The sequence below is a fragment of the Colobus angolensis genome, unplaced genomic scaffold (assembly GCF_000951035.1).
Source record: "Colobus angolensis palliatus isolate OR3802 unplaced genomic scaffold, Cang.pa_1.0 Scaffold616, whole genome shotgun sequence".
Taxonomy (NCBI): Eukaryota; Metazoa; Chordata; class Mammalia; order Primates; family Cercopithecidae; genus Colobus; species Colobus angolensis.
The window spans coordinates 380106-404832 of record NW_012119777.1 but is presented as its reverse complement, the minus strand read 5'-3'; the positions used below and the strand labels follow the sequence as shown (position 1 = coordinate 404832).

The window sequence follows — 24727 nt, the reverse complement described above, 5'->3', positions numbered from 1 at the left end:
AAAAAAAAAAAAAAATTCTCCTCTCTTTGCAAATTTGAAATATACACACAGTACAATTAACTACAGTCATGATGCTGTACGTTAGATATCTAGAATTTATTCATCCCACATAACTGAAATTTTATACCCCTTGAATAATAGTTTCCTGATTCTCCCACTCCCAACCCCTGGAAATCACACCTCTACTCTTTGTTTCCATGAGTTTCGCTTTTTTAGATTTCACATATGAGCAAGATTGTGCAGTATTTGTCTTTTTGTCTTATTTTCCTTAGTGTTACATCCTCCAGGTTCATCAATTCTGCCATAAATGGCAGGATTTCTTTCTTTTTAATTTTTTTTCTTTTCCCATTTTTAATTTTTTGTTTGCTATGGAATCATATGAATTTCTTATATGTTTTGAATATTAACCAAAATATATAATAAATATTTGATTTGCAAATATGCCACTTCATGGGTCACCTTTCATTTGTTGATTGTTTTCTTTTTTGTGTGGAGATTTTTTTAGTTTGATGTAGCCTCACTTCTTTATTTTTCCTTTTGTTGCCTTTGCTTCTCATCTCAAATTCAGAAAATGACTGCAACATGAACATTAGAATTTTCTTCTTATGACTTCTTTAAAAATTTTTATGGTTTTAGGTCTTAGTTGAAATCTTTAACCCATTTTGAAATTTTTTTTTTTATGGTGTAAGACAAGGTCTGATTTCATTTCACTTTGAGGGTTTCACCCTCTCATATCATAAAATTCTATATACCCTTCTATCATCACGTATTACTGATTATACGCCTTGATTTCAGAATCTTGCCAACTAGATTCAGAATTCGACTAGGAGAGAGGACAAGGTCCACCTCAGACTCATATTTTATTTCCAGAATCTAGCATCTACCTACCTAGGTATTGAATAAGAAAATGAAGTTAAGGTTGTTGATGGTAACACTATGCTAGTAACTGCAGAGCCAGAAGCACCATAAGGGGCATGATAAGGGAGCGACCAGACCTCTAATCACTTACCAATCTTAAACATCCTGAGGAAGAATGGGACTTCCATTTGGCGTGGGCCTATGACAAGGTAATAAGGCAACAGTGAACATCAAGCTACAAAAAGCCCCCTTTCACATTCTTCTCAGTCCTACATTTTCACTCTAAGCCCAGTCCTCCCAAAGCAGACTGTGAAAGAGTGAAAGTTCCAGGAGACTAGCATTGCAGATTCCAGAGCACTGTTAGTGGGGGAGGCAGGGAAGAAGGGCTCACAGTACAGTCAAACCATGGCCCCCTGTTTTTCCTTCTTCAAGTAGACCTCTATAACACAACAGAGACAACTAAGGCTAAGTGGCCAGGCGAGGAGAAACCATCTGGCCATAAAACATGGAAGGAACACTTTAGGGGAAAAGTAATATCTCTAAACAAGAGAATTAAGTGGAATCAAGGCTGAGAGGTGCAGGATAAGCAAATGAATAGTGAAAAGACATTCATGAAGACAGCTAAAACAATAAGTAATGTAAAATATAACATAGCAAAACTTTAACCTCCAAGTCAAACCTCCACTTGAATCCTTTTCGAAGGGGTGAATAAGGCATAGGCATCAGGGGCTGTTGCCAACATGCATTAGTTGTTTGCAGCCTCACCTTCTTTCATGGAGTTCATGATATAGTGTATTTTCCCAAGATTTGAACTAGCTCTTCATTTCTTTATGTTTTAAATGCACTGACCTCCCACATGCACTTTTAGGTAAAATATTCAGAAATAATCTAAATACACCATTGCAATGAAAATAAATGTTTTTTATTAGGCAGAATCCAGATCCTCAAGGCCCTTCATAATATCCCCCAGTTTAGCAGTTGGACTTTGGGAACAAAGGAACCTTTGGTAGAAACTGGACAGCAAGAAAGTGAGCTTAGTGGTACTTGTGGGCCAGGGCATTAGCCACACCAGCCACCACTTTCTGATAGGCAGCCTGCACTTGCGGGGTGAATTCTTTGCCAAAGTGATGGGCCAGCACACACACCAGCACGTTGCCCAGGAGCTGTGGGAGGGAGACAAGAGATGTGAACATGATTAGCAAAAGGGCCTAGCTTGGACTCAGAATAATCCAGCCTTATCTCAACCATAAAATAAAAGCAGAATGATCACTGGATTGTAGCTGCTATTAGCAATATGAAACCTCTTACATCAGTTACAATTTATATGCAGAAATATTCTACTTATGTGCAGAAATATTTATATGCAGAAATATTGCTATTGCCTTAACCCAGAAATTATCACTGTTATTCTTTAGAATGGTGCAAAGAAGCATGATACATTGTATGGTTATTGCCTTGAAAGAAACAGTTTAGGGGAAGTATTAGAAATAAAGTAAACAAAAAAGTATATTAAAACAAGAAAGCATTTTAAAAAATTACAAAAGCAAAATTACCCTGATTTGGTCAATATGCAATGTGTACACATATTAAAATATTATGCTTTAACCAATAAATATGTATAATGATTATGTATTAATTAAAAAGAAAGAAAATAAAGTAGGTAGATTATAAATATGCAAATAACAACACATATATTCCAAATAGTAGTGTACTAGGCAGACCGTGTAAGCTGTTTTTTTTAAGTTACTTAATGTATCTCAAAGATATTTCCTTTTGTTATACACAGCATTAAGACATTAAGTATAATAATAAAAATTGCGGAGAAGAAAAAAAGAAAGCAAGAATTAAACATAAAAGAAAACAATTGTTATGAACAGCAAATAAAAGAAACTAAATGATCCTGAGAGTTCCACACTGATGCAATCATTTGTCTCTTTCCCATTCTAAACTGTACCCTGATACTTATCCTCTTGCTATGATATGAAGTTAATCATAGAAAAGAAGGGGAAAGAAAACATCAAGGGTCCCATAGACTCACCTTGAAGTTCTCAGGATCCACATGCAGCTTGTCACAGTGCAGCTCACTCAGCTGGGCAAAGGTGCCCTTGAGGTTGTCCAGGTGAGCCAGGCCATCACTAAAGGCACCGAGCACTTTCTTACCATGAGCCTTCACCTTAGGGTTGCCCATAACAGCATCAGGAGAGGACAGATCCCCAAAGGACTCAAAGAACCTCTGGGTCCAAGGGTAGACCACCAGCAGCCTAAGGGTGGGAAAATAGCCCAATAGAGTCAGTGCCTATCAGAAACCCAAGAGTCTTCTCTGTCTCCACATGCCCAGCTTCTATTTGCCTCCTTAAGCCTGTCTTGTAACCTTGATACCAACCTGCCCAGGGCCTCACCACCAACTTCATCCACGTTCACCTTGCCCCACAGGGCGGTAACGGCAGCCTTCTCATCAGGAGTCAGATGCACCATGGTGTCTATTTGAGGTTGCTAGTGAACACAGTTGTGTCAGAAGCAAGTGTAAGCAATAGATGGCTCTGCCCTGACTTTTATGCCCAGCCCTGGCTCCTGCCCTCCCTGCTCCTGGGAGTAGATTGGCCAACTGTAGGGTGTGGCTCCACAGGGTGAGGTCTAAATGATGACAGCCATACCTGTCCTTAGCTCTTCTGGCACTGGCTTAGGAGTTAGACTTCAAACCCTCAGCCCTCCCTCTAAGACATATCTCTTGGTCCCATACCATCAGTACAAATTGCTACTAAAAACATCCTCCTTTGTAAGTGTATTTACCTAATATTTGGAATCACAGCTTGGTAAGCATATTGAAGATCGCTTTCCCAATTTTCTTATTACACAAATAAGAAATTGATACACTAAAAGTGGAACAGTTTTGCCTACCATAATTCAGCTTAGGGATATATAGATTGATCTCTTCCTGTGTCTCCAGAATATGCAAAATACTTACCGGACAGAATGGATGAAAACTCTACCTCAGTTCTAAGCATATCTTCTCCTGATTTGGATTAAAACCTTCTGGTAAGAAAAGAAAATATATATATGTGCATTCATTCATTTGTTGTTGTTTTGTTTTTCTTAATTTGCTCATGTATGCTAATAAATTATGTCTAAAAATAGAATAAATACAAATCACTGTGTTCTGTGCAATAATTACTTATTAGGTTTTGGGAAATGAGAAATAAAAAATTAGAGACCCCTTAATGCAGTAAAAAATACAAATAAAGAAAAAGGCACTTATAATCCAAAGTGTGACTAACAATGCGGTAATCAGTGGTGTCAAATAGGAGGTTAACTGGGGACATCTAACTGTTTCTGCTTGGACTAATCTGCAAATGTGTCTCGGGGAACAAAGAAGCTTCTGTGACTTAAAAAGTAGTGGTAGGAAGGGAAAAGGTCTTCCAGACTTGGCTCAGATTATTTTTTCCTCTAGTCCACCAAGAACACTGAGTTTTAAAATCATTTCCTTGATTCAAGTTCCTATTTCTCTTTATGTTTTGTTTGTTTAAACCTCCTTTACTAAAATTTACTCTTCTATCTCTATAGCTTTCCAACATGATCTCCTTTCTCCCATCCCCCTGCACCTTTTCCCGCTTGTACTAAACTCCTCAGGTGACGAAAAACTTTTGAAGTGCAGAGTTCTGCTTCCTGCTGTTAAAAGATGTAAAGAAAACAGCAAAGGTAGCAAGCATTTCTGAGGTCAGTGTGGAGTCTCCTTGTTCCCTGAGAGCTCTGTCAGTCGTTCTGAAGCCTGCCCCTACCTGGAAGCCCATGTCCTTTTAGTAAGGAAAGTGTTATACTTTTACTTTCCATGTTTCTCCTACTTCTTCCTTTCAGCTTTAACACTCTGAAACTACAATTACACAAAATTAAAATAAAATAATATAAAATAAATAAAATAAAATAAAATTTAGGTTAACCAAAAGAAACTCGATCCTCTGTTTCTAGTTATTGGAAGGAAATTTACAAATTTCTTATTTCCATTGCTTGATTCTCTTAAATACTTTCTCCATTATTGCTAAATAGAGATCTCTCACTTTTTCTACCTGTCTCAACCCTCATCAGGTACTTGTGAAGAAATCTCTCTCTGATTATTCTCACACATGCAGAAAGCGTTTGGTTCTTCTATGGCTATCTGGAGCCTAAGTTAAAAAATTATGCCTATATATGATTATAGAGGTAAGAGAGACAAAGTTCAAGTATTTTCTTTTTATATTCATTCCTCTGTAAAAAACTAAAGCAATGAGGATCTAGCAACGTGTATTTCTGAGAAAAGATTTCACATGTTGAATCCTGGGAAAAGAGGTCTTTAAAATATTTTAAACGTTAAAACATATAGATTTGACTTGACTCTTAGATTTTGGATTTTATCTTATTAAATTTAAACCTGCATTAGCATTAGCATTGTACTAGATTCAGACTGTTTTCAAGACCCTATTTCACATCCCTGACATAAGAGGCATGTATATGTGAAATAAAGTGTTCTGTGGAAGTTGGAATATGTCTTTTGCAAATATCCCAGGTCAAAGAAAATCCACAGACCTTATGAAATTATAATATAGATTATATTTATATTATTCTGAAAGACCAAACTTGTCAAAGCAACAGCTTTGAAATCCTGACTGGCAGAAATTACCACCTTCTTAAAGACTTACTCTACAACTTCTTATGCTCAGAAATAGTTTTCCTAAGTTTTTCTATTTTGTTTTCTTGCTTAAATGATGAACTATGGATCCTTCTCTTGTGTTGGCAACTGCTGCAGATACCATCATCCTGGCTTCAAGGCAAGAGTTGCTTTTCCAATGGTAGTTACTTAGTGTGACTAGAGTGTGATGCAGACTTTTCTTTCTATTACCCATAATCCTGCAGGGACAAGGCTGCAAGCTATACTAAGACCATCAAAAGCCCAGGCATACCAGACAAAAATAAGTTTCAAGAAGTGATAAATAGTGCAAATTTGGTTATGGTCAGAGCCTCAGTTTCAAATCTAAATCAGCATTCAAAGTTCCTGAAAAACTACTCAAGCTCACTGACATCTTCACAATTGTGAGCTTGCTTCTGCTCTGTGAATGGATACCACAGCAGGTGCAGGTCTATTCTACTTTTATTCCAGCCCCACTGACCACTACGCGCGCACACACACACACACAAGTCCTCAAAAAAGAGACAGCAAGAGAGACAGTGGTCCATTTCCTTTACTCCAGTCTATTAATCTTTCTTAAATACTAATATTTTATACCAGAACGAGCCTAGTCTGAGTGTACTTAGAGGATGAATATTAACTTCCTCCATGAAAATCATGACACTCATCTATGGGAGTGTGGTTTTATCATTTGTTTCAAAAGCAGCACTCAACTAGAGTATTTTATACATGCTCTACTGTTTAACCTAAAATTCCCCAGGTGAAACATTTTAGCAATCTACTGTATATGTTCCTAGGTCAAGCACAGTCTAGCTACTTGCTGCAGACTTCTCTCCCAGATACACAATCTCTCAGTAAGCACAATTCATCCATCTTCTCAGAATTAATTAATTAAAATGAAATAAAAATGCCCCAAGAAAACCAGAACCCATAGAAACAAACTGCATAAACACAAAATAGTTTGGAAATAGGATAGTTTAGTCCACTTTAAAAAGTTGTATTTCTTACCAAAAAGCAATAAAGTCGACATAGACACAACTTTGCTAAAGTATATACATAATTATTACAGAGAAATTTATATTTCAGTCTACACCTTGTTCATCAATATTTCCTCCACTGGGTTCAGATTTTCATTCAGAATTAGCTTTTTTTTTAAACCTCATTAAGTGAGCCATGATGTGTCAATTTATGGAGAGCAGAGGTACAGACTCCAGATAAATTTGAGACTGCATCTCTTTAGAGGTAGAATCTTGGCTTCAGTCTGAACACCCTTTACAAACATGTAGGCATTAATTTAGAAGACTGCTCTGAAGGTCAAGAGATGGATGATTTAGGAGATTATTATGCTAAATTATCCTGACATTAAATTATTTTATTTTAAAATGTTTGTGAACTCAAATTCACATTATTGTGTCCTCTCCTCCGTTCTTCCCTCCCTCTCTTTCTCTCACACACACACAGACACACACACATATACACATGCACCCTTTCATTCAGACATATTGAGCATGGTTTATAAAGCAATGCTATGGTGAGAAAAGGAAAACAACCTTTTGATAAATTATCAAATAAAATTAAAGTCAAATCTTGAGGAATTAATTTTGTTTTCACTTTTATTTTAAATTTGGGGGTACATGTACAACTTATATAGGTAAATTGCATGTCACTGGGTTTTGATGTACAGATTATTTCATCACTCAGCTAATAAACTTAGTACCCAATAGGTACTTTATTCATCCTCTCCCTCTTCCCACCCTCAACCCTCAAGTAGACCTGCATGTCTGTTGATCTCTTCTTTGTGTCCATGTGTATCATCATTTAGCTCCCACACTCCTAGACTCTTGCAGAAGCTCTACTCTAACAAATAATTTTAATATAGCAACAAGGTGCCAAGTCGTTTTTCATCTCTTGACCTCCTCATTCTCAATATGAAGATAGCAATGACTGGCCTGTAGTAATTGTGCGTGCTCGGCAATGTCCCATCCAGGTGATGTTCTCATGAATTCTCCGGTATTGGGATTTTTAAGGCCAACGTTTTGCCTAGATTTAGTAATGGTGTAGGAATAGAAGAAGGTTTAGTAAGCTATATTTGCTCTTGTTTTGACTTTTGGAGAAAGGAAGGTAGTTTGTTTTTCCCTATCAAGATCATAAGGTCTACAGTCTCTCTTACTGTTTTTCGAGTAACACACAAGTATCTCCTTTTAATATCTTACTCTTATGAGAACTTCCCTATGCTCAGGAATGTGAAAGTGATCTTCTCCAAAATGCCCTGAGTAGCTCTGCTTCTGATATGTAAACCAGTGGTTCCTAAATATCCTCTTCAGATATAAAGAGTCCTCAGTGCCTACTATGTATAATGACTTAAGGAAAACACATGGATATAAAAGAGCTTCTGCTGCCAGTCAATTCAAAATATTGTGATCATAACAGTTAACTATAATGCATTGTCAATATATTCTGGCAGTACAGACAGAGTTACTATGAAAGCACTTTTAAACACAAGGAAACAACAGATTCTGTTTAGGTATTCAAGTAAGTTTAAAATTAATCAACAGTCATATAATACAGATTTATAAAAATGTATACAAGTAAGAAAGTTCTAAAAGTCCTTCTAATTTTACCTATGGCAAAAATGGTGCTCAAAGAAAAAAAAGTACTACCTATGATAAAAAAGGAAATGACTGTTTGGTTGTTTACTGCATGCTTCTTCTTTGTTTGTTGTTGCATTAATGACAAAGAAACACTGTGCAATGGTATGATTCATATTGTCCTCTAGTTCCAGAAGTTCTAAAGCAAGGAATAATCATTTCTTCATTTGCTCATTTACTCATTCATTCATTCATTTATTCATTATTTTCTTGAATAAATATTTTCTTGCTGCCTATAGATGAATTTAATACAAGGCACAGTAGGCATATAAGAATGTGGAGAATAGGCAGAACTGTTTATAAAGCATGGAGTGTGTGTGTGCATGAAATAAATAAGAAAAGTATAAAAAATGGTGTGGGGGAGGGTTTGGAAAGATTTTTTGGGTAGTATCGAAAAGTTTATTAAGGCTGAGGTCACAAGTAATACATGAGCAATGAATCTTAACCGAAATACGGGAAGATCAGAGGAAATTCTTCACAGAGATGTTCTGGGGCAAGTAAGAGGAGGAGACGATTTCTTGGAGCAGGAACACTTGATGGGGTATAGTATTATGGGCTAACATGTGCAGGCAAAGGAAGTAGGAAGAAAGAGACCATAACACTGTCTTGAGCAATCATTATGCCTTTAACTGAGCACATTATTTTCTCAGTAATTGTTGGAGTTTAATCATATGATTAGCCTTGAGGCTATGTCTTAGGGTTGAGGTCTTCCCTAGAGCCTCTGCAGTGCCAGTATCATCTCTGTATGAAGAGTTCTTGATAATTTCTTTTCTTTGGAGGTAGAAATGTCATCCATTAATGCTTTGTACGGTTCCCTTGTTTTTCCCATTTCCCATGTCCTCTTTGTAAAATACACAAGTGCTCCCTATCTGTAGACACTCAGGAACCTTCTTACATACCTAGGCAAGAAAATGAAATAAGTGTAATTAATCAGGAAGTTGAGCTGAACGTTCTTTATTAGGTGAAGCCATACCCTTGAAGTAGACGTTGTGTTCCCAAGTTCAGAAAATAGAATCTAGGGAAATAGGGTCTTCTTATGATTATCAGGAAATAATCCAGGACCTCAATGGTACTTGTGAGCCAGGGCATTAGCCACACCAGCCACCACCTTCTGATAGGCAGCCTGCACCTGTGGGGTGAATTCCTTGCCAAAGTTGTGGGCCAGCACACACACCAGCACGTTGCCCAGGAGCTGCGGAGAAAAGGTAGGCAGATACACGCATATGGTTAACAGAGAAATGAAGACTGGCTTCTGAGAAACTGGGCCAACACCGATTTTTTTTCTGCCCAAATCTTAGACACAACTGATCCCCAGGTTATTCCCATCAGCATAAATAAGTACATATATGAATGCATACATATAACATATATCTATACTATACACACCCTCTATGTACTTAACAATCATATAGTCTATATATGTACATATAGGGTATATATGCTGTATAATGTTATATACAAATGAATTCCAAATTAGTTTTAATTTTGTATGTGTATATAGCATATACAAATTAATTACTATAAACAGATTAATAGATACAAATTAATTGATTAATCAGTGTGATGATGGGCTGTCTCCTAATAATGATTCTGCCCCACCTCCAGTGTAATTTTCTAATCTTTCATAACCAAATATTCACTTTCCTTTCCATCCCATTTACTACTGAATTTATAAAATTCCAATTATTCCTTATTGTAAAATGATTTGCAGCCTCTAAAACAGCATTCTATGCCTCCCCTCTTTGAGTTGGAGCCTCTCCCATACCCATGTGGAGAGACAAAAGGATTATTCTAAGTGCAGAATTAGCAGATGAGAGTTGGTGTGCATAATTTGATTTGTGGTTAGAGAAGGAAAAATGAAGCGGGGGGGTTAAGAAAGACAGGATATTAAATAATTTAATTTTAAAAATAGCAAGATTGTGAGGAAGGAAAAAATGCAGAATATTGAAATAAAAAATTAACGAAATTTTAGAGGCATTAAATGATAAAATATAGTAAAATAGACAAAAACATGGGGGAAGAGCAGCTAGGTAAAAGAACCAAAATGTAAGATTAGAAAGTAAAAAGAGAAAAGTGGAGCATCTCCTGGACTCACCCTGAAGTTCTCAGGATCCACGTGCAGCTTGTCACAGTGCAGCTCACTCAGCTGGGAAAAAGTGCCCTTGAGGTTGTCCAGGTGAGCCAGGCCATCACTAAAGGCGCCTAGCACCTTCTTGCCATGAGCCTTCACCTTAGGGTTGCCCATAACAGCAGCAGGAGAGGACAGATCCCCAAAAGACTCAAAGAATCTCTGGGTCCAAGGGTAGACCACCAGTAACCTGAGGGTAGGAAAACAGCCCAAGGGACAGAGAGAGTCAGTGCCTATCAGAAACCCAGGAGTCTTCCCTGTCTACACATGCTCAGCTTCCATGTCTCGTAACCTTGATGCCAACCTGCCCAGGGCCTCACCACCAACTGCATCCACATTCACTTTGCCCCACAGGGCACTGACAGCAGTCTTCTCCTCAGGAGTCAGATGCACCATAGTGTCTGTTTGAGGTTGCTAGTGAACACGGTTATGTCAGAAGCTCTGCCCTCCCTTTTATGCTGGTCCTATCCTCCCTACTCCAGTGAGCAGGTTGGTTTAAGATAAGCAGGGTTTCATTGGTTTGTGAGAATGAAAAATGAACCTTCATTCCACTGTTCCCTTAACTTGCCCTGAGATTGGCTGTTCCGTCATGTGTGTCTTGACTCAGAAACCCCGTTCTCCTCTACATATCTCTCCAGCACATCTCTTTAGCAGTTGTTTCTAAAAATATCCTCGTAGTTTCATTTATGCAGAAGTGTTTTAGTCTAATATAGTGGAATGTATCTTAGAGTTTAACTTATTTGTTTCTGTCACTTTATACTAAGAAAACGTGTCTAGAGGCAGATGTTTTAACAAGTTGACTCAATATAACGTTCTTCTTTGTCTCTAGGGATTTTTGTCTCCAAGGGAACTTAAAGAGAGTGGAATGGACAAATCTATTGCTGCCATTTAAACTTGCTTGCTTCCTCCTTCTTTTGCTAAATTCTTCCTATAATAAAACTCTTATTTTTTATTATATTGAAATAAATGCCCATTAAAAGAATGTTTAAAAAATGAATGGTGGTTTTTTTACCAGTTACTGAAATAGGTTCAGGAAACATGAATTTTAAGGGTAACATTTTAATGACAGATAAAATCAAATATTATATACAAATATTATGATTGTTTAAAATTATGGTATGACTATAGAAAGAATGCAGAGAAAGTGCCAAGTAGATTTACTATATTCAGCCAGATTAAATTTAATGAAGTTCCCGGGAAAATGCTAGTACAGAAAGTTTTACAACTGTGTTCTTAAAAAAAATGTGGAATTAGACCCAGGAATGAAGAACCCAGTAGTTTTTCACTCTTTTCTGAATTCAAATAATGCCACAGTGGCAGACAAATACACACCTATGAGCATATCCAAAAGGAAGGATTGAGGGAAAGAGAGGAGGAGGTCAATCCTTTCCTAGTGAAAGGAAGGAAGGAAGAGGGGAAGAGAGAGGATGGAATGGATAGAGGAGAAGAGGGAAAAACAAATAATGGAGAGGAGAGGAGGAAAAAGGAGGGGAGAGGAGAGGAGAAGGGATAGGGAAGAGAAAGAGAAAGGGAAGGGAAGAGAGGAAAGAAGAGAAGAAGAGAGAAAAGAAAAGAAGAGAGAGAGGAAGGGAAGGGGAAAAAGAGGAAAAAAGAGACAAGAGAAGAGATAAGACTGACAGTTCAAATTTTGGTAATAATATGGATCAATAGAAACTCTCAAACTCTGTTGGTGAGAGTGTACAATAGTATAACCCCTTTGGAAAACATTTAATAGTATCCACCAAAGCTGGATACATGATAAATCTATTACGTAGCAATTGCATTTTTAGATATTCAGAAACACATGCATGTGTGTATCCAAAGATGTGTATAGAAATGCTTATGACAGCAATATTCATAAAAACCTCAAACTGGTAGCCACTTAAATGTTTATCAAAAGTAGAACTGATAAATTATGGTATAGTTAAGGAATAGAATATTAGACAGAAATGAAAAGAATCAACTACTGCTTAACATGTAACAACACAAATGCATTTTGCAGTAGTTGCTAGATTAAAAGTAACCAGAGGTGAGTTTTAACTATATGATTTGATTTGTATTTAGAAAGATGGATGATGTAACTGAGATTCTGATCACAAGGGGAAATGTTATAAAATAGGGTAGAGAGGAGCCATGAATAACCTTTAAACTTTGTTACAAATTATTTTTCTGTAACCTGGAAGCCAAGAGAAGATATTGAGTAATTCAAGGAAGATGGTGGCATGGTTTGATTTGTGTGTTTAAAAGATTATTCTCACTTAGTGAAGAAATGTATTTTAGAAGTAGAGAAAATGGGAGACAAATAGCTGGGCTTCTGTTGCAGGAGGGAAGAAAGTGACAATGCATTTCTATCATCAAATTTAGATCATGACGGTGATGTCAGTCACTGAGGTCGTGAACACAAGAATAGGACCACAATTGTGAGTCCAGTGGTATGATAAGATCAGAAATTCAGTCTCAGATACACTGTATTTTATGCACTCTTGTAAAATGCAAAAGGATGTACTTAGATATATGTATCTGGAGCTCAGAAAGAATACAACCAGGTCAAGAAAACAGAATGGAAAAGAACATACAAGAACAGATTACAGTGTGCTATGTAAATCACTACCACTACCTGTTAAAAATTACAGATGATGTACTTCATGAACATCTCCTTAAAATCTTAGAATGTGTTTGTGAGGTAGGAATTATGTTTCCAATTCATATATAAGAAAATTGATTCTAAAAAAAAAGGTTAGGTAAATTCTTAAGGCCATGAGGACTGTTATTTGATCTTTGTCTGTTAATTCCAAAGACTTGGCTTTTCCCTTTAATTCTGTTCTACCTGAAATGATTTACACATTGGGAGATCTGGTTACATGTTTATTATATAAGGATTGCATTGAGAGTGTTTGTATAACAGGATAAGGTCTTTTTTTCTTTTCTCGTCTGAGATGGAGTTTTATCCCTAGTGCCCAAGCTGGAGTGTAATGGCGTGATCTAGGCTCACTGCAGCCTCCACCTCCTGGGTTCAAGCAATTCTTCTGCATCAGCCACTCGAGTAGCTGGGATTGCAGGCATGCACCACATGCCCAGCTAATATTGTATTTTTAGTAGAGATGGGGTTTCACCATGTTGGTCAGGCTGGTCTCGAACTCCTGACCTTAAGTGATCTGCCTGCCTTGGCCTCCCAAAGTGCTGGGTTTACAAGCCTAAGCCACCACATCCAGCCAGGATAAGGTCTTAACATGGAAAGAATAGCATCTACTCTTGTCCAGGAAACAATGAGGACCTGACTGTGGGCAGTAAGAGCAGTGATTAATAGACAGGGACAAATTCAAGCAGAATTGAACTGTTGATTAGAGGTAAGGAAATGATTTTGAGTCTCTGAGCTTGGTGAGTGGGCAAGTAGCTATCCAATGACTAAAATGGAAAACACTGGAAGAGAAACAGTTTTAGTATAAAAAGTGAAGCGACCATGCTGAGTCTGAGGTGCCTATAGGACATCTATACAAATAAGCTCAGTACATAGTTTGATATATGGGTTTGGCACTGAGGTCAGAGGACAGAGCTAGAAATCAGACTTGGGAACTGGGATTATACAAGCTATATTTAAGAGTTTAGATATAACTGTGAATCCGAGAGTGTGACGAATACAAAATTAAATGAAGGACCTTTAATGAACACCAACACTTAATGTGAAATCTCAAGGAAGTACAAAGTAAGACATAGTCCCCAAAATCCCCAATGATTTTAGAACTCAGTATGGATTTTAATTAGCATAATGTTAACGTTGGTTAGAATGGAATTCAACTTGCTGTTGGTTTCAGAGTAAGCAGAAGATAAGGGTCTAGATTTTGACACACAGTGAAAAGCTGAAATGAAAAGGAAAAGATAGGGTAAAAGATGGGAAATGTATGTAAGGGGGATGAGCCACATGGTATGGGAGAAACACTAAGGACTCTAGGGTCAGAGAAATATGGGTTACATCCTTTTACAAAATTCACATTCTTGGCTGGGCATGGTGGCTCACACCTGTAATCCCAGCACTTTCGGAGGCCAAGGTGGGTGGATCACCTGATGTCAGGAGTTTGAGATCAGCCTGACCAACATGGAACCCCCTCTCTACTAAAAATACAAAATTAGCTGGGCATGGTGGCAGATGCCTGCAATCCCAGCTACTTGGGAGGCTGAGGCAGGAGAATCACTTGAACCTGGTAGGTAGATGTTACAGTGAGCCTAGATCGTGGCATTGCACTCCAGCCTGGACAACCAGAGCAAAACTCCGTCTCAAATAATAATAATAATAATAATAATACATTCTTGCTAACCTGAAAAAATAAATTATTTGTGCTTTGTACCTAGTTTATAATGTTCAGATAATGAATATTGATATGATATATTCATATGCACAGAACAATGCATAGGAGACACATTATAAGTGTAAGTGGCATTCTTAAATGCCAGTGCTCTCCACCGTTCTAATCTCAGTTCACTGCTCTTTGAATTCTGTGTTTTCATATTATCTTATCAATACATTAATCATTGCAATAATCATTACACACTATAATTATTCATTTATTGGACACATCCTAGTTTCCTTCTGTCAATTACCACACTGCTTTCAAATTTATTCCTCATCCTTCCCTCAGTGTTCTCTGTATTTGAGGAAGTGACATTTCTCAGGTTTACTCACCCTTTTGGTCCCGTGTACATTCTGTAATGGTAAACACTAGCTGAGGGAAAGCATAAGCAAGATTATTTCTGGCCTTCTCTCTCTCCTCACGCTCTCTCTCTCTGAAGGGATCTCCTATAGCAGACAGTCTTTTTTATGGTTGATATTTTGATGCCCCCATTAGACAGTTCTGGCTCTCTCCAAGGAGCCCCCAGTGATCTCACTGAATCCAGTAGACCCCTGGTTCTGGACGCTGGTGGTATAAACATTTTCTCCTTCTGTCCTTTTCGGCCTGATGGCGGAAAAAGTTTTCTGTTGTTACGAACATCTAGATTTCTGCACTGTCCTTTATTTGCTATTTTAGGTCTTCTAATACAAGGATAATTAACTATTAAAAGCTTTAATTAATTCTAGGTTGAGTAACTGATAGTGGTTTGTGCTTTCCTTGATGGACCCTAACTGATATAACTAATAAACTGATTTCTGATACTATGTCTTATTAGTGTATGAAATTCTGATGTGAATAAATGCAAGACACATACTCATTGACTAATCAAACTACAGCAAGGGAGATTGAGGGAACAACCGTATAGAGGCAGAGGAAGGAACCTCATGACCTATAAATACTAAGATATCACATAGTCATTTTAGAATCAAAGGTTTCTCAGTTTAGGTCTCAAACAAACTTCTCTACGGATAGTGTAATACTCATAATGTAGAAAAGAGAGATCTAATTTTTGGATAGTTTAATCATTTTTTAAATCTCCAAATACTAGGGAAATAAAAGTTTACAAGACAATGTCTCTACCATAAAAGAGGTTAATATTTAGTGGTAGGAATACACAATGAGTAGATTAAGTACATTAGTAGGAAAAATTCTAAATATTATAAAAAAGAAAGAGCCCATAATTATAGCAGAGTTTATAGACAGGACTTTTAGCCCAGTTAAAATTTAAAACAAAAATAGCTTCTTAGTTGAAATGACATTTAAGTTAAGACTTAAAGTATGAGTACAAGATAGACAGGACAAAATGAGGGAAAAACATCACCCAGAGTAAATGAACAGCATGCACAAAGCTAACAGAGTCAAATGCAGAAATCCAAATTCTCTAGATTGACTGGGGTAATTTTGTCAATGCACTCAAGTATGCGTCTGTAACAGTGTGTATTCTTATGTGTGCATGGGATGTTTGTTCATGGAGCATAGGAAATTGTATAGACATATACACACATCTGTATGTGTGTATCAGAGAATGTTTACATTGCTGCAAGATTTTATATGACTACATGCACAAGCATTCATGCTTCATGTCAGTTTGGTATATTTTTCCTGTGTGTCAAGATGTGTACTTACGTATTTTCCAGTAAAGGTGAATGTGAAAACTGCTCAGCGAGAAATGAACAGTAAGTAACACAGGAAATTGAACTCTTGTCTCTTAATTTAAAATACAGAATGACATTCAGAAGGGCAGGGGATAGCACAAGTATGAAATTTTAAAGTGTGAATGGACATGGTAATTATTCAAAGAATGTGCTTAATTAATGTATGCTACAAGACAGTTGAGTGATTATTGCACATGAGCAACTGTTATTTATTCTGCTTTGTGGGTTATTAGTGGGGACTCAAAAATATGACAAAGGAATTTCAGAAGCTATTAAATGGTAGCACCGCCTATCTATGTGCTCCTACTCAAGGGATATGATGAGACGAGCTCTTTGGGGTGGACACATACAGGAAATACTTTGAGAAAGAGGTTTCGGGATTAGTGAAACTGGAGAAGAAAGGATATTATATCTTCTAAAACCTATTTTGAGTCAGTTTGAGGGTGCTGCATACTTCCTAAGGGTCTTGGGTACAGGAATTTGAAGCGATTGCCACAGAATGGTTATGTTCATTGCCAGATTCAAACAGGGGGCTTGTAGGCATTTTCTCTTCTGTCAATACATTTCCTGCTTTTCATTCACAGGCAGAGATTTTAACTGTCATCTCTAACTCTCTGTTTCACAATGTTTTCCAGTTCTGTGCAATCACTGCCATGATGGTTTCTTACTCAATTTTTTTCTTAACTTCATTGTTTCCATCAACTTCAGTTCTTTATCCATCACCTCAATATAATTACAGCAAGCTCCTCTGACTATACCTGAGTTAGACTTTGTCTAATCAGTTCTATATATACATGTGAATCAATTTTCCTACATTTCCCTGTTTATTATGTCACTCTTATATGCAAGAATTTTCAGTGATTTTTGCTCAAAACAATAGCTATTTTTCTTGCTTCTTCTGGTCTCTGCATCCAGTTTCCCTAATTTTATATCACCCTGCCTCTTTTAAATGTCCATATTCTCCTCTACCAACTTGACCTAACATGCTAATTCCTAAATCTCAGCCTTTTAATCTGCTGTTTACTCACATAAACAAGACTTTTGTCTTCAACAGAAATCAGTTGTTTTCAATATTGATTGGCAATAATTATTTTATTCATAAAAATTGTATATATTTATGAATGCACACATATGTATATATAGAAAGAGAATAAAATCACTACCACCAAAAACAATAAAACTTGTATATATTTATAGAAACAGAGAGCCGAACAAAGAGATTTATTATTTATCGGGTAGTGTAATAAAGACTTTCCAGGTATCAATTCAATTAATTTTTACAAAAATCCTTTAAGGAAAATAAATATGATAAATCTACCATATTTACAGCTTAATGGAATTATAAATATGTTTCAGGTCACAGAGGTAGCAGATGAAGTACAGATGAAAACCAAGACAGCCAGCTCACATGCCTTAGAGATAATTCTCCACTAATACCATTGAAGACATTGAGAGAAAGTTCAGGGTTTGGCCCTTGATTGGTCTCTAGGAAGCCCCATCCCCACTGCATTATAAATCATCAAAATATGTTGTTTAAAATAAGTAGAAGTGAACCACAGTCACCAAATGAGCTATATCCTGAGTTCATACAAATAATAGCCTATACAGAATCTCTAATTTGAGTCCTAATATACCTCTACACACTATCGACAATCCTCTTACATCTCTAAATAGTACCTCCATTGCCCTGCCTTTCTCTAAAGACATTGTCTTATTCTAGGGACGATTTCCCCTTCCTAGGAGTAACTACTCCACTAAAGCCACCCACAAGTTCTCTCTTATCTTGCAGGATTGCAAGAAAGTATTTTCTCTACACTTAAACTCCCATTCTCCAATGTTCTCATTTGCATCAGAAATGGTGGGTCCTTTTGGCTGAATCAATGTAAAATATAAAGACAGAAAAAGAATACAATGATATTTCTTAGAGAGCATATTTCTTTATTTTATTTTTATCATGCAGGAACTGAATCTGCAGGCAGGATACTGCTCTTCTCCCCAGTGTCCCCCGTCTAAAGGAAATGAGCTTTTGGGACATAGGTACAAACATAGTGGACCAATAGGTACAAACATAGCGGACAGGGAACTCAATGGCCCTTGAGGGCTACAGCGTTAGCCACAGCATTTGTGGGTTCCTGCCAAGAAGCCTGTATCTGTAGGGTAAACTCCTTGCTGAAGTGGGTTGCCAAAATAATCAATATCACGTTGCTTAAGAGCTGGGGAGGGAGTGAAGATAAAAAGAAAATGGTACATAGTGAATAGAAGGCCTCAAGCTGGACTTGCAGTACATAGATACAACTCTTACTTCCTTTTTGACCAGAGTTTGAGCAACTCTCAGTCTTATTCTCACAAAGGCAAGTTCACCATTATGGGATAGACATCAGCTTCAATATGACTGGCAGCCCTGCACCTCCCATTGTGTCCTATCCTTCTTTTACTTGCTATGCCAACTCACTACCCCAGCACAGTGTGATTAATTGCTTCACTTTTTAAGAGACTCTGTCCTTTTTAAAAACTAGGATAACAGTACTTCAAGGAGCTGTAAGGGGTAGGATAAGTCCCCAGTCATCACACACATACAATTTTCCCAAACACTCGTAACAAAGAATCCTGTACCATGTGCACAAAAGTATACCATCATCATTCAGAAGGAAATATCCTCTTTTTAAAAGCTTCCCATTAATCTTTCTAGTTGATCTTTTTCTGACCTCCAGGACTATGCAGAAAAGTGTCTATTAATTTTCACAGAAAATTTCAGTGACTAAAGGAAAGATGTTATTTTCTCTATCTTAACTTCCATTCCCTCATCCAAAAACACTCAGTTTAATTTTGGCCAGAATTTTTTATAAGAAGTGTTTTTCAGAGCTATCAAGTGGTAAGTGCCCTTCCATTATTCGTAGTCCTTGCTCTACCAAATTTCAGTTATGTTATTTAGAGCAACATAACTCTCAAAAACGATCCCACCGCTGAAATATAATATCTCATAGCTGACTCATAGCACAAGAGAAACCCACCTCTGCTTTCAAAAGCACCCATGGTGCAAATACCTAAGGGTAAAGAAGAAAGCATGAGTGTACTTAGTACTCACCAGGAAGTTCTCAGGGTCCACGTGCAGCTTGTTAACAGTACAGGTCACTCAGCATAGCAAAGGTGCCTTTGAGGTCATCCATGAGCATAATAGCTTTTCCGAAGTGGATCAGCACCTTCTTGCCATGTGCCTTGACTTTAGGGTTGCCCATTATGGCACAGCCAGAGCCCAGACAGCCAAAAGTTTCAAAGTACCTCTGGGTCCATGGGTAGACAACCAGGAGACTGAGGGACAGTCATAATCACAGAGCAGATGCAAAGTCAGACTCTGTAAGACAATGGGCTAGTCCCTCTTTCAGAAACACTTTCTGCCTTTCTGCCTTTCTGCACCTCGCCCTGGCTTCCAGTACTTACCTGCCCAGAATCTCACCTTTAGCCTTCTCACCTAAACTTGCTTCACAGGCTAGCGGCAGCAGCCTTCTCGTCAGCAGTGAAATGCACCATGGTGTCAGATCTGGGAGTTTCCTGGCGATCACAGATGAGCCAGAAGCATGCCTGCACTTCTGCTTCTTGTGTGGCTTTTATTTCTCCTCTCTGGCCCCCAGCCCTTTGCCTCTCTCAGTGAAATGAATCTATTGGTCAAGGGTGTGTTGTGACTTCAGGGGTGGGGTTTGGGCAAGGGAAGTTTTGCAAGATGGACATTCAAGTTTCTGATAGAATCCAGGTGGCCTTCTCAGGGGAACTTTGCTGTTCAGGCTTAATTTGAAACTTTACTTCTTCCCCCCCATTTTCCTACACTACCCCCACCATCCAGTGTGCAATTTATTTCTCAAAGTCTTCACCAGTGGCTGCTAATAACCTGAATGCTGACAAACAGGAATAAGTTACAGCTGAAAAGGATAAGAATTACACATATCTTAGCCATCAATTCCTGGGTCAGGAGTTGTGACAATGTAGCAACGTGCTATTCATCCAGGCTTTATGTGGAAGAAGCCACAGCCTTTCTTGGTTTTCAATTCTCTTGAGACTACATTGAGTACACAATTTCATCATCATCATCTCCCTCTCTCTCTCTCTCTCTCTCTCTCTCTCTCTCACTCTCTGCAAGCTCCACCTCCCTGATTCACGCCATTCTCCTGCCTCAGCCTTCCGAGTAGCTGGGACTACAGGCACCTGCCACCATGCCTGGCTAACTTTTTGTATTTTTAGTAGAGACGAGGTTTCGCCATGTTAGCCAGGATGGTCTTGATCTCCTGACCTCGTGATCCACCCGCATTGGCCTCCCAAAGTGCTGGGATTACAGGCGTGAGCCACCGCGCCCAGCCAATTTCATCACTTTTTAGAATAGAATAGAAATAAACACCTGTATCGAGCATCCATTTGGAAGAAAGCAGAATAAGAAACAAAGTAGGGAAGTAAGGGGAAAACTGGGTTTTATTACTGTGTTTTTAAAATCCATTTTGTAGTCAGTGTACTTATCTGAGCAAAGGAGATTTCCTCTGAATCACTCAACAATAGTCCATGTCAAATGCCACATATCTACAAAATTATGCCAGAGCATCTAATAGTGTTGGGGGAGAAGGGTGCTGCTCTGTTTAAGCAAGAGGATAGAAGAAGTTTCCATGGCCCATGCTGGGCATTAGGCCTTTTGTGTCTGGCACAGGCTTGATCTACAGTCTAATGCTGTGTCTTTGTGTCTAATGCTAGTCTTTATATCTAATCAGGCAGAGACATTCTTCACTGCCAATATTCCACAGACTGCTGCACATGTCTCAGGTGCTGCACTTCTCATGCGTCTCAAACAAGCAATTTCAGGAATAGACAGGGCACGCTTCCACCAGCAGAGAGAATAACAGTTTATTTTATATTCTTAAGACTTATTACCCTCATACTTAGAGGTTTGAGATGCTAGTTTGTGTGTTCCCCCTGAAATAAATCCTTACAAGAAATAAAGTTTAGGAGATCATCCTCATGCATACTTCAAGGAGACTCTAAATTTCAAAGAGTTCAATCCAATATATTAAAGCTGAATTTCTGATATTGGAGACACAGGATTTTAGTCTACTGGATATAGTTGAGAGGCAGTTATCTGTTTTACTTAGGAACATGGGGAGAGTTTGTAGTGACAAACAAAGTTTGAGGCAAAACCAAGAAGATTATCTTTAAGAGCAGAGATCGATGATATGAAGAAAAAGAAGTGGCAACCTTGACTATATGCAGGAAACACATTTATATTGAGTTGTGGGGACTGGCCTGAGAGGACACTTCAGGTCGTGTCCTTTAATGGCCCTAAAACTAATTCCCAACAGAATGTCTGTTCATTGCCATACCTCATATCCTTAGGTACATACATCTAAAACCCTGCATATCGGTGAACAGCTACCCCATCTTTCCGTCGGCCAACCAGGAATTCAATAGTTACTGCGAACTTCCACTTTTCTCTCACCTGCTCCAAGAAAAGTGAGACCTGCGATCACCTTCCTGTATTGATTCTTTCATGTCTGTGGCTGTTCCCTGTTTCCAATTGTTTTCCATGATTATTGCTTCTAGTGTGATCTATAGACTCTTATATCATCAATACCAGGTCATCATTGCAGTTGTCAACTTCTTCCTGTTGCATTTTATGTATTAATTCAACAAGTACATATTAGGTTCCATATGTCATCCACTAAGTTTCATATGCCATCCATTTTTCTTAATTCTGAGAATCTTACAAGATCTAGACAGACAGATTCTTTGGTCTAATGGTGCCCTCACTATAGTGACTAGAGGAGACCAGCATACATACTGAAATAAATGAATGAATAAGAGATTTCAGGTGGTATTACATGACTTGAAGAAACTGCATATTGTATCTACAGCCATCTGGTCTTTGAGAAACCTGACAAAAGCAAGCAATGGGGAAAGGATTTTCAATTTAATAAATGATGGGCAGAACTAGCTAGCCATATGCTGAAAAATGAAACTGGACCCCTTCCTTATACCTTATCCAAAAATTAACTCCAGATGGATTTGAGACTTAAATGAAAAACCCCAAACTCTAAAAAGCCTAGAAAAAAATCAAGGCAATATCATTCATGATATAGGCATGGGCAAAGATTTCATGATGAAAACATGAAAAGCAATTGCAGCAAAACCAAAAATTGAGTAATGGAATCTAATTAAACTAAAGAGCTCCTTCACAGCAAAAGAAACTACCATCAGAGCGAAAGACAATCTACAGAACATGGAAAAATGTTTGCAATCTATTCTTCTGACAAAGGCCTAACATCCAGAGTAAATAAGAAACTTAAACAACTTTACAAGAAAAACAAACAAACAAACAACCCCATTAAAACCATGGCACACTTTTACCTATAAAACAAACCTGCATATCCTGCACATGTACCCTGGAATTTAAGGTAAAATTAAATTAAATCAAAAGAAAAAATAAAAACAAATGCCATGGCAATGTCAGGAAGTTACCCTATATGACCTAAAAAGAGAAGGCAGAAATAATCCAAAACTTGTTTAACGTATCATCAAGAAATAACCATAAAAATGAACAACCAGTGGCCCTCGGGGGTGCTCTGCCTATGCAATAGTCATTCTTTTATTTCTTTACTCTCTTAAGAAACTTGCTATGACTTAAAAAAAAAATGCATACTGTGAAATGATAGTAACTGCATTTCAAGTGGGTCCTTTATGATATGATGGAGCCAGGCAGAGACGTTTGGAGAAAGAAGTTCCTGAAAGAAGAAAGGGCATGTGCCAAATTCTGAGGCTAAGGAGAAAAAAAGAAAGAAAGAAAAAAAAGGAATAAAGAACTTGACATTTCACTGTATGTAAAGACATTGCAAGGCTACAGTAGAGCATGTTGAAGTAAAAATAAGAGAAATCAAAATTAGAGAGAAGGGAACAGGCTTATTATTTGGGTCTTACAGATGAGAGTAGTAGAATAAGTATTTTATACTGAAACTTAGGGGACCAGGGGAGATTTGTAAACCTGAGATAAACATGGTCTCTAGTCCACTCAAACCCCAAGCTTATTTTTTTCTCCTTCCTCATCTGCCTTACTCAGTGCAAGGTGCTATAACAAAATACCAAAGAATGGATGGCTTCAACAACAGAATTTTTCTCATGTTTCTGAAGGCTGATTTGTGGTCAGGGTTCTCTTCCTGGATTGCAAATGACTGACTTCTCACTGTGTCCTCACTGGGAGGGAAGAGAAATGGCTGGTCTCTCTGCTTCTGATAAGGAAAAAAATTTTATGTTGGGGATCTGCTCTTATGAGCTCATCTAAACCTAGTTACTTTTCAAAAGCCTCCCCTACAAGTAAGGTCAGCTGGGAGTTGGGGATTCAGCATGTAAATTTTGAGGAGACAAACATTAGATCCATAACACCATCACATTAAACTCTTACTTATACAGATGCACTAACATCCAACTATACAAAAATTCCATTGAGTAAGCCTTCCAATTAATTTTGTACAAATTCTTCCCACTACTTTTGATCTCACAGTGCTGATCTGTTTTTCAGACACAACATGCTCATGCTGACTTGTGAGCCTCTGCTGATTCATTTCTTACACCTAAGTCCCCACCTCCCCCAGAAGCTTACAGTGAGGTCTCTTCCTGGAAATGCTGTGACCAATCTGCACACATGAGGGCATGGGATTAATCTCACTTTCTTAGGCATCCATAAGGGCTATGAAAAGCCAGGTGCCATTAATAATAGCATTCCGCCTAACAAAAGAGAAATGCTACACCTGAGTAAACCTTGACCGCCAAAAGCTTGGAACACTTTCCCTTCATTAAGAGCCATCCTTGCCACTCTGCTGCAATCCAACACCCAGGTCTTCACTGAAGCTTTCCCCATCTCTTCCAAAACATCTGTTTCTGAGGAGTCCTGTCCTATAGAGGTATTCCTTCTTACCAGTTTTCTCCTACACAATTTACCCCCCACTTGCAGAAGTCCCGTATATAAGTGTCTTAACTGTTTTGTTCTTTTATTTGCTCATCAAAATTCACATCTCATGTAAAAATGAATGAGGAGCATGCACACACCACAAACACACATAGCCATGCAGAAATACACATACACACATCCCTCAATATAAACGTTTTGTGGCTCATATATTTTAAAAGATGTAAAAAAAGAACTGAAGAAAATCATGTGTAATCTCTCAGCAGAATAGATTTAATATTTTTATTGCTTGCAGAATAAAGCCTATCCTTGAAAGCTCTGCATCGTGGGCAGGAGGCTCAGTGGTATCTGGAGGACAGGGCACTGGCCACTCCAGCCACCATCTTCTGCCAGGAAGCCTGCACCTCAGGGGTGAATTCTTTGCCGAAATGGATTGCCAAAACAGTCACCAGCACATTTCCCAGGA

General features: G+C 38.0%; 3 protein-coding genes and 1 pseudogene across 5 annotated transcripts in view; all 4 read right to left on the bottom strand.

Annotated features, from left to right (window-relative positions):
• Nucleotides 1–1758: 1758 nt before the first annotated feature.
• HBB (hemoglobin, beta) lies at nt 1759–3508 on the bottom strand. Its single transcript, XM_011963601.1, has 3 exons — nt 3242–3508; nt 2897–3119; nt 1759–2021 (listed from the first exon to the last, which is right to left on the bottom strand). The coding sequence occupies exons 1-3, from the start codon at nt 3331–3333 to the stop codon at nt 1893–1895; spliced, it is 444 nt and encodes a 147-aa protein (XP_011818991.1). The 5' UTR covers nt 3334–3508; the 3' UTR covers nt 1759–1892.
• Nucleotides 3509–8941: 5433 nt separating this feature from the next.
• Nucleotides 8942–10882, bottom strand: LOC105527308 (hemoglobin subunit delta). 2 transcript variants are annotated; one of them, XM_011963603.1, is made up of 3 exons: nt 10596–10863; nt 10259–10481; nt 8942–9062 (listed from the first exon to the last, which is right to left on the bottom strand). In XM_011963603.1, exons 1-3 carry the CDS (start codon nt 10685–10687, stop codon nt 8952–8954), a joined length of 426 nt encoding a protein of 141 aa, XP_011818993.1. In that variant the 5' UTR covers nt 10688–10863; the 3' UTR covers nt 8942–8951. The 2 variants fall into 2 exon arrangements, with proteins under 2 accessions (XP_011818993.1, XP_011818992.1); XM_011963602.1 differs by lacking the exon at nt 8942–9062 and adding an exon at nt 9102–9355 and having other exon boundaries at nt 10596–10882.
• A 7366-nt stretch (nt 10883–18248) lies between these two features.
• Nucleotides 18249–19859, bottom strand: LOC105527309 (annotated as a pseudogene).
• A 912-nt stretch (nt 19860–20771) lies between these two features.
• Nucleotides 20772–24727, bottom strand: part of LOC105527310 (hemoglobin subunit gamma) — a 118506-nt gene continuing 114550 nt past the window's right edge. The window contains exon 4 of one of the 2 annotated variants that reach the window (XM_011963606.1): nt 20772–24665. In XM_011963606.1, coding sequence (XP_011818996.1) covers nt 24600–24665 — 66 coding nt within the window. In that variant the 3' untranslated portion in view covers nt 20772–24599. The remainder of the gene's footprint in view (nt 24666–24727) is intronic. The other variant, XM_011963605.1, reaches the window with a different exon arrangement.

Coding starts and splice junctions, on each gene's coding strand:
- HBB (XM_011963601.1), bottom strand. CDS start 3,333: ATGGTGCATCTGACTCCTGATGAGAAGGCTGCCGTTACCGCCCTGTGG. Junction 3,120..3,241: donor GGTGGTGAGGCCCTGGGCAG/GTTGGTATCAAG, acceptor TCCCACCCTTAG/GCTGCTGGTGGTCTACCCTT. Junction 2,022..2,896: donor TGGATCCTGAGAACTTCAAG/GTGAGTCTATGG, acceptor TCCCTCCCACAG/CTCCTGGGCAACGTGCTGGT.
- LOC105527308 (XM_011963602.1), bottom strand. CDS start 10,687: ATGGTGCATCTGACTCCTGAGGAGAAGACTGCTGTCAGTGCCCTGTGG. Junction 10,482..10,595: donor GGTGGTGAGGCCCTGGGCAG/GTTGGCATCAAG, acceptor TCCTACCCTCAG/GTTACTGGTGGTCTACCCTT. Junction 9,356..10,258: donor TGGATCCTGAGAACTTCAGG/GTGAGTCCAGGA, acceptor TTTTCTCCGCAG/CTCCTGGGCAACGTGCTGGT.